The sequence below is a fragment of the Corvus moneduloides genome, chromosome 12 (genome assembly GCF_009650955.1).
Source record: "Corvus moneduloides isolate bCorMon1 chromosome 12, bCorMon1.pri, whole genome shotgun sequence".
Classification (NCBI taxonomy): Eukaryota; Metazoa; Chordata; class Aves; order Passeriformes; family Corvidae; genus Corvus; species Corvus moneduloides.
In genome coordinates, this window is record NC_045487.1 from 1662402 (window position 1) to 1671089 (window position 8688).

The following is an 8688-nucleotide window of genomic DNA, read 5'->3' on the forward strand; positions in this document are numbered from 1 at the left end:
CAGGAAAATAAAATCAGCAGATACCAATCTGGAGGAGGTTTTTAATGCTCCAGCCGAGATGATAAGGAGGATAGACTTTGTGGAAACAGGTCCGGTCTGTACATGAGAGGAGTCTGGTTACCGGAGCCCTGATTCATGCATACCTTCCCTGATGGAGCAGCGGCAGGGCGCTCTCGCCGCGCTCGCCGCCTCTAATGACTGTTTTCATGTTGACACATACAGGAAGGCTTCCAAGCTCTCAGCTTTTAATCAGTTTTGGCCATCGCCAGCGGCCTGAGATCAGCCTCCCACTTTATCATTTCTTCACATCTCTGCAGAAAAGCAGCAGAGGAAGGAGATACGAGGAGCCGCCGCCGCCCGGCCGAGTTGCCACGGCCTCGTCCTGCCCCAGTTTGCCCCATAAAGTCCACGCTGGTGGGTGCTGGGAGCAGGCATCCCACCAGCGGCAAGGCTCCCACAGAGAGCAGCGTCATTCCAGCGCTACCGCTCGCTCCGGTCTGAACGCTCCCGGTTTAACGAGCTGGAGTTACCCAGGCAGGGCTCGCAGGGCTTTTTGCCGAAATAAAGCCGCGGAAGTTGGATAAAGCCAAAGGAGAAAACTATCACAAAAAAAAAAAAAAAAAAAAAAAAAAAAAAAAAAAAAAAAGAGGCAGCTGGGACTATTTTTAACTCTCCCCGGGTAAAAGTCTAGCTGAGCGTTATCACCAGAGCAATCACTCCAGGCAGGGAAACAGGTAGGTGCAACTCAGCCTTGCAATTATTTCAGGAGAAAGATAAAGGTAGATTATCACATGGTGGCCAGCCTTCCCTATCCTCCCATCTCCCTCTTATCACCAGCTTCCATCGACTCGAGGGGGAAAGAAAAAAACACACACACACACACCGGAGAGGAAGGAGAAAAGCCAAGCTGAGCCCGGCACCGGAAAACTTCCAGCACTTTGCAGGATTTCTCTGCCTTGCTGGTACATCCTCGCAGGAGCAAAACAAGAGCCCGGCTGATGGGCTGGATCGTGGGCAGCGCGACCCTCTGGAATCACCATTCCACAGGGAGAGCCAGGGATGTGGCCAAAGTCCCGCGGGACCCCGAGGTGGTTCCTCGTGGCCATGTCCCACCTGGGCTGGGATGCAAAGCGGGACTTGGGGGGGCACTAGGCAGGGTGGAGGGTCGGGGACAGCGTGGCCGATGGGGAGGATGGCACATGGGGACGATGGCACCATGGGGACGATGGCACCATGGGGACGATGGCACGGCGGGTCCAGCAGCAGGCAGGATGGGGGTCCCCATGTGGGGAGGGGACCCCTGGCAGCGTCAGGGGGCTGTCCCCGCGGTGAGGAGCCCCTGGCAGGGGTCGGGTACCTCAGGATGGATGGGGAGCCCCAGGGTAGGTCGGAGAGCCCCTGGCAGGGTGAGGGGCCCGTAGCTGGGGTGAGGAGCCCTTGGCAGGGCTGGGGTGGCCCGGCGGCGATGGGGAGCCCCGGGGGGGTTTGGGGAGCCCCTGGCCCCGGCTGCCGGCGTTGGATGGGAGGCAGGCGGGGGAGATAAGATCACAATTTCAGGCCGTCCCGACAGAGCGATGTTATCAGGACAGGACTTGCAGAACGGAATATTTTAAAGCCTTATCGGGGCCCCCATCGGGAGCCGGTACCGGAGCCACCGCGCTGGCGGGGGGGAGGCGGCGCGGGAGGGGGAAGCGGCGGCGGGGACCGAGAGCAAGGCGGGCGAGCGGCCGGTAGCGGGAACGGGCACCCACGGCGGCCGTCACGGGTGGGTCCCGGGTGTGTCCCGGGAGTACCCGGGGGAGGCGGTGCGGGAGCGCTGCAGCCGAAGGGGTGGTGCAAAAACAACCCGGGGGGGGCGGGGAGGGGGGGGGGGGGTGATGTGGACAGCACAGAACGCGGGAGGGGGTGCCGGTAGCGGCGACTCACGTTTGATCTGCCGGGGGTTGCTCTGTTTCCTCCTGGACATCGCTCGGCGAGGGGCGAGCCCGGCGCCCCGGCTGGCGGCTGGGCGGGCGGCAGGTGGGTGGCGGCGGGCGGGCCCCCGGCTGCTCGCATGCCCGCCCGCCCGCCCGCGGGGCCGGGCCGGGGCCGGGGCCGGGGCCGGGGCCGGGGCCGGGGCCGGGGCCGGGGCCGGGGCCGGGCCGTGCTCGGCGGAGCGAAGCCGCCGCCGCCGCCGCCGCCGCGGGATTTTCTCAATGGGCGCCGCGCCGGATCAAACCCGCGGAGCGCTCCGGGGGGCGGGGCCGGGGCCGCCGCCGCGGCCGCCCATAGGCCCCCGCCCCCCGCGGGCCACGCCCACCGGATGGCGCGCGCGGCGGGGCGGGGCCTGGCGGGGCGGGGCGGGGGGCGGGGCCAACGGCGCGGGGGGCGGGGCCTCGGCGGGCCCGATCCCTGCGGGGGCTCCGTGCCCCGCTTGCCCCGGGGACCCCAAAGCCTCCCGCGTGTCCCCAGCCCCGCTCTGGGGCACCCCCCCTCCCCCCCGTGAGGCCTCGCCCTCTGTTTTGGGTCTCTGAGCCCACCCCGTTAGGCCGGACCCCTCCTTTTAGGGTTCCACCACCCATCCTGAGCATCCCAATCGCTCCCTTTGAGGTCCTCAATCCTTCTTTGGGTTCCCCAAATTCCCCTTTGGGATCCCTTGTGCCCTCTTCTGGAAGCTCCTACAGTCGCACCAATCCCCCCTCTGGGACCTCAGTGACCTCACTGGGTCCAAATTCACCTTCTGCAGATCCTCAAAGCCTCTTTGGCATCCCCCCCAAACCTTTCTGTGGGGTCCTCAGGGTCTCTCTTTGGGATCCCCACCCCTTAAAACCCTTCTCATTTGCAGCTGAATGGCCCAAAACCTCCCGCTTGTGACTTCTATGGTCACTGTGACCCTGGCTTGGGGTGGGGGACACCCCAGGACACCCCGGGGATGGTGTAGGGGGCCTGGGGTTGCCCCTTGGCATCATCCCAGCCAAGTCACCTGTGAGCATGGAGAAATGTTGGGGCTAAATGTAGGATAAACAGGAGCCACTTATATTTTGGATCCACCATGGGAATATTTTCCTGTGGAAAAATAACAATTTCTCCCAAACTGGACCTTGCCCATGGCTGATCTTGGATCGGGGGGATTTGCCAGTAACGACGGCTGGTGGTCCCCAAAGAATTATGGAGTTTTTGGATCAATGGAGGGGGCTGGTGGGCTGTGGGGACATGGCACAGCTTGGCCATATCCCTTCTCCATCTATCCCCGGACACGGACCGTGCTTTTCCCCCCCCTTTTCTTTTTCTCTTTTTAAAGGGTTTTTAATTAACTTCCTGTTTCAATGGTGGGATAATGAGTTTTAAGCAGCACATGATTCCAGTAAAGAGGTCAAACCGGCAATGAGGATGTCAAAAGAAATTAAGTTAGGAATTAAGAAGAGATCCAGGGGAGAAAAAAAAAAAAACCCTATGGAAGGAGGGAGATGCTGCTGAGGACAAGGCTCTGCTGGGCCCCCCCCCGGCTGACCACCCCCCAAAACGATCCTGGCGGCGCCTTTCACCTCGTATGGCCTCGAATCGCCGCCTTCCTGGAGATCATCCCCCCCGGGGGAGCAGCTCTGCTTCCAGAGCCTTTCCCTCCCTTCCCAGCCCAGCTTTGCCGGGTCCGGCCCAAGGAGCCTGGAGTGGCCTCTGCTCTGCGGGCTCTGACTCCATCAGGGGCTGCTGATGGGCAGCCAAAACCCACCCCGATGCTTTCGGGGGTCTGCAGCCTCCCCCCGGCACGGCTCCAGGGATTTTGGGGCTGGGGGCACTGCGGATCCAGCCGGTTCCTCTGGCACATCCATGGCATCTCCACCGGCACCGCAGCCCCCGTGGTGTTTGCCTGGCGTGTTTGCTTACGCCGAGATAATTAGACAACCATTTAATTAAACACAGCCTCATTAATTGCATGAATTTGAGGGGCTGGGGGTGAGCGAACACCGATGAGGCGCCCAAATTTCCTCTCCCCGGGAGGCGGCAGGGGGATGAGGGCTGTCGCCGGCTCTTTGTGCTGGAAGAAGCAGTGGCAGCATCTCGAGGGGGCGAGGGGACATTGTCACACCCACGAGGGGCCGCATCCCGCCCCAAAAAATGCCCCAAAAGCCTCGCTGGAGCCGGTGCGTGCTGGACACGGCGGTGCCACCCTGCCCTGGGGAGAGAAGGAAAGAGGTTGCAGTCCTTCCGCTGGCACATTCCTTGCCAATGACCCTTTAATTCCCTTTTTGGCACCATCCCAGAGCCACTGAGACCCCCCCTAGGCCTGACAATTCGCAGTCTCACCCACCGCCCGAGGGCTGGATCTCGGCGCGGGGACGTCCCCAAACCCTGCATCCTGCTTCCCCATCCCCCGGGGGGACCCATGGGTGCCCCTGCACGGGGACAAGCGTCACGGTGGCGGTGACAGCGGCAGGGCTGGGTGTCTCGCTGCTCCCTTCCCGCTCCCGTGGTGTTTGCAGAGAGATTGTTATAGGGGAGCCGAATAAATAGCGTGTTTTCCCGAGGAGTGAATTACACGCCTGCAGAGCAGAGATAATGCGGGAGCAGCCGTTCCCCCCATTGTGAGCGAGGTGACATCTTTTTATGGAGCTGTGTACATTTGTATTAGTGCCAATTAATCTGGCCTGATATTATTAGAGACGCGGCGAGAGGAGGTGCCGGCGCAGGAATGTCAATGGGAAGAGCCAAGGCGCTGCCTCAGCCGGATTTCAGGGCTCAGGGATGGCTGGGGGGGATCTTGGGGGGCTGTGCTGAGCCCCTCGAGGGGGCTGAGTGCCCTCGGTGCCAGCACTTTGGTCTGCCAAGGCTCCAAAAACAGCTTTTTCCCAGCTCAAAATGCCTAATTTTAGGGGTTTTTTATGTCCCAAGAGGGACGACTGGCATCCCGGTGCCCCACCTGCAGAAGGGACCTGCCACCTGCTGGCAGGACAACCTGGCCCGGGGTGCCACTCGTCACCTGCCCGTGGCTCAGCCTCGGGTGGCTGCCAACAGCCTGGGGGTCCTCCGTGGCTTGGGCATGGCTTGGGCACGGATATGACACGGATAGGACATGGATATGGTATGGATATGGCATGGATATGGCATGGCTTGGACGTGGCAGGAGCAAAGCCTGGGCATGGCTTGGGCACGGTTTGGGCACGTCTTGGGCATGGCTTGGGCATGTCCCTCCACGACTTGGGCACGGCTCGGGCATGTCCCGTGCCGAGACGCTGCTGTGGAATTCCGGGCTCCCGGGAGCTGTGGCGGCAGCACGGAAGGTTTTGGGATTAGAACAAGTCACAGCCACGGAGCTATTCAGGCTTGAAAAGCCTCCAAGATCATCGAGCCCAGCTGTTCCCCCAGCACTGCCAAGGCCACACTGAACCATGTCCCCAAGTGCCACATCCACGTGGCTTTTAAATCCCTCCAGAGATGGGCACTCCACCACTGCCCTGGGCAGCTGTGCCGGCGCTGGACAAACCTTTCCATGAAGAAATTTTCCCAATATCCAACCTAAACCTCCCCTGGCACAAATGATGCTGGATGCTCCTGAACCAGGTGGGAATGTGCGGCTGAGCAGCCCCCACATCCCAAATCCAAGGCTGGGATGTCTCAGTGCTTATTTCCCCCTCCCTCTTACTGATCTCCTGCTGTAGGGACGATGCTCTAACTCCCAAAAGGAGCAATCCAACCAATTCCTGGGAACTGGGCAGCGAAACTGTGCTTCAGGAGCATCACTGCTGCAGGATGGCATCCCTGGGGGGTGCACGGCTCCTGTGCTCCTGTTCCACCCCTTCAGAGCCCCCAGGGCTCCAGGTTTTCCTGCATGAATTCAGCATCGGGGATGCAGGATCCCGCTGGTGCGTGTGGTCCCTGTCACGCACCCCGGGGGGGAAGGTGGGAGATGGGCTTTAAATTCCTGCTGTGCAAGGAATGGCCAGATTTGACTCAAAAGCAAGAAAAAAAAATTTCTAAATCTGCAGCCCCTGCTTGCAGTGTGACAACCATGGTGGATCCCGTTATCCTCCAGGCTTTATGGAGAGGCTTAGAGCACCTCGGGCTCAGAAACCTGGATGTGGGGCTGAGGAAAGAAAGGCCGGCTGGATTTCGGGCTGGGGGGGGTGGGTTTGAAGAGCAAACAGCTTGAGGAAAATTTAGGGTGGTGGCAGTAAGGCAAGAAATCCCCTGAGGGGCTCTGTCAACGCCATCTCTTCCATCAGAGCCACCCTGCAGCCCCTGGGGCCGGCTGTGGCCCATCCCTGAGGACGTGGATTTGTGGATTCGGGCTGAGGACGGTGCAGACTGGCCCCACATCCCGGGGGGGTGCAGGGCTGGGACCCCCGGATGTGCTGGGTGCCACGGGAGCCCCCCCGGGATGCTGCTGGCCCCCACTGAGCAGGGAGTTAATCCACAGCCGGGAGAAGCTGCCCGGCTTTGCATCCTCACTGGAATTACAGTGACAGGGGCCCGCAATCTTCCAAGTGACAAACGCTGCCGAATAATGCAGGACTCAGCAACCCCGGGGGCTTTAGGGAGCTCAGAGGAGCCGGCAGACGGGGGGGGACTGAGGCGGTGGGATGTGGGTGAGAGCAGGGGGAAGAATGGGGGGGAAAAACCACTCACATTTAGAGAGGAAAGGATTAATTAAATAATTCAGCCCCCAGAGATGTGGGGATGATGCCAACATCTCCCTGGGGAGTGGCATTCCGGAGGGAGCGGAGCCCAAGGTGAGCATCACTCGTGTCCTGGGCTTCCATAAAATGGGTGCTGCTTTGGGGTGGTGCCCCTGCACCCATCCCAGGGCCCCGGGGACAGGTCCCATCCCCGCAGCATTCCCCTGGCTCCCAGGAGACTCATTTCCAGGTGCCCAGGTGATGAATCTGGAGGTGTGGGAGAGCTCTGGTAACAACCAGGCATGAAATCCTCCTCCTCCGCCCCACAGGTTTGCTGCCCTGGTGAAATATAGTACAGGGAAAACATAAAAGTCCCATTTCCAGCTCCATAATATTTCCTGCCAAAACAAAGTAAAATGTGCCGCCTTAAATTTTCTGCAAAATTCTTTTGAGGTTATTTTTTTCCCTAAATTAAGCCATACTAATTATTTTCAGCCACTTTATCTCCACTCTGCAACACACCAGGAGGGTGCAGGCGGCAAGCATTTTAAGCCTCCATAAACAAAAGAGTAGTTTGGAAAATAATTCTATCAATTAATCAAATTAATCCTGCAGTTTTAGTTACAAGCCCCGAGTGGCGAGGATCCCAGCCGGCGGTGCCGAGCTATCTCTCACTGACAGCGTCTCCGTGTTGTGATTGCGGCAGTAATTAAAGGATAGAATACACCGCCTTTGTGGCGGCTCCTACCCCACCTCAGCGGGGCCTGCAGAGGTCAGCTCGAGGACAAAGCGGGGACGAGAGAACTGGGCCCTCACTAGCACCATCATCATCAACATCGCCATCATAAATCTAGGATGAGCAAACTGGGCTGTCACCATCATCATCATCATCATCATCACCAGCACCATCAGCAGCAGCAGCAGCAGCAGCAGAAGCAGCATCATCATCATCACCGACACCATAATCATCACCATCATCATAAAATGGGGATGAACAAACTAGGCCATCATCATCATCATCATCATCATCATCGCCAAAACGGTCATCATCATCACCATCACCATCACAACTGGGGATGAGCAAAGTGGGACGTCACCAGCACCATCATCATCATCATCATCACCATCACCATCATAAATTTGGGATGAACAAACTGGGCATTCACCAGCACCAGCGCCATCATCGTCATTGCCATCATCATCATTGCCAACACCACCATCATAAATTGGGGATGAGTAAATTGGGCAGTCAACATCATCATCGTCATCATCATCATCACCATCACCATCATAAATTTGGGATGAGCAAACTGGGCTGTCACCATCACCATCACCATCATCATCATCATCATTGCTATCCCCAACACTCTTATCACCATCACAAACTGAGGATGAGCAAACTGGGCTGTCACCATCATCATCATCACCAACACCATCATTACCACCATCACCATCATCACCAACACCATTATCACCACCATCACCATCACAAATGGGTGATGACCAAACTGGGCTGCTACCATCACCACCATCACCGCCATTATCATTATCACCATCACCATCAAAAATGGGACTGGTCAAACTGGGCCATCATCACCACCGACACCATCATCATCACCATCACCATCACTGTCACCAACTGGTGATGACCACACTGGGCTGTTTCCATCACATCACCTTCACCAACACCATCACCATCACTGTTACCACCTACACCACAAACTGATGACCAAGCTGGGCCATCAACACTTGGTCGTGACCAAACTAGGTAACCCCATCGCCATCACCAACTGATGACCACCAAACCAGGCTGTTGCCATTGCCAGTTGGTAATGACCAGACTGGGCTATGACAGTCACCAATTCATGACGACCAAACTGTGCCATCACCGTCACCAACTGATGACCACCAAACCACGCCACCACCATCACCATTGGCTTTTCTCCTCGAGGACAAGACTCTCCTGCCATGAGCAGGACTCGGACAAGATCAGCGGTGAAGAGGAGCTGCAGGAGCATCCTCGCTGTTGAGAAGCTCCAACACTTTGCAAACCATTGAGGTGCCAGCAGTGGCACCAACGTCCTCCTCCGCCCCT

The 8688-nt window shown here is 58.5% G+C and overlaps 1 protein-coding gene across 1 annotated transcript in view; it reads right to left on the reverse strand.

Annotated features, from left to right (window-relative positions):
- ZFPM1 (zinc finger protein, FOG family member 1) overlaps positions 1-2033 on the reverse strand; it is a 35755-nt gene extending 33722 nt beyond the window's left edge. Inside the window, exon 1 of the mRNA XM_032121955.1 lies at positions 1927-2033. Coding sequence (XP_031977846.1) covers positions 1927-1966 — 40 coding nt within the window. The 5' untranslated portion in view covers positions 1967-2033. The remainder of the gene's footprint in view (positions 1-1926) is intronic.
- Positions 2034-8688: the final 6655 nt, after the last annotated feature.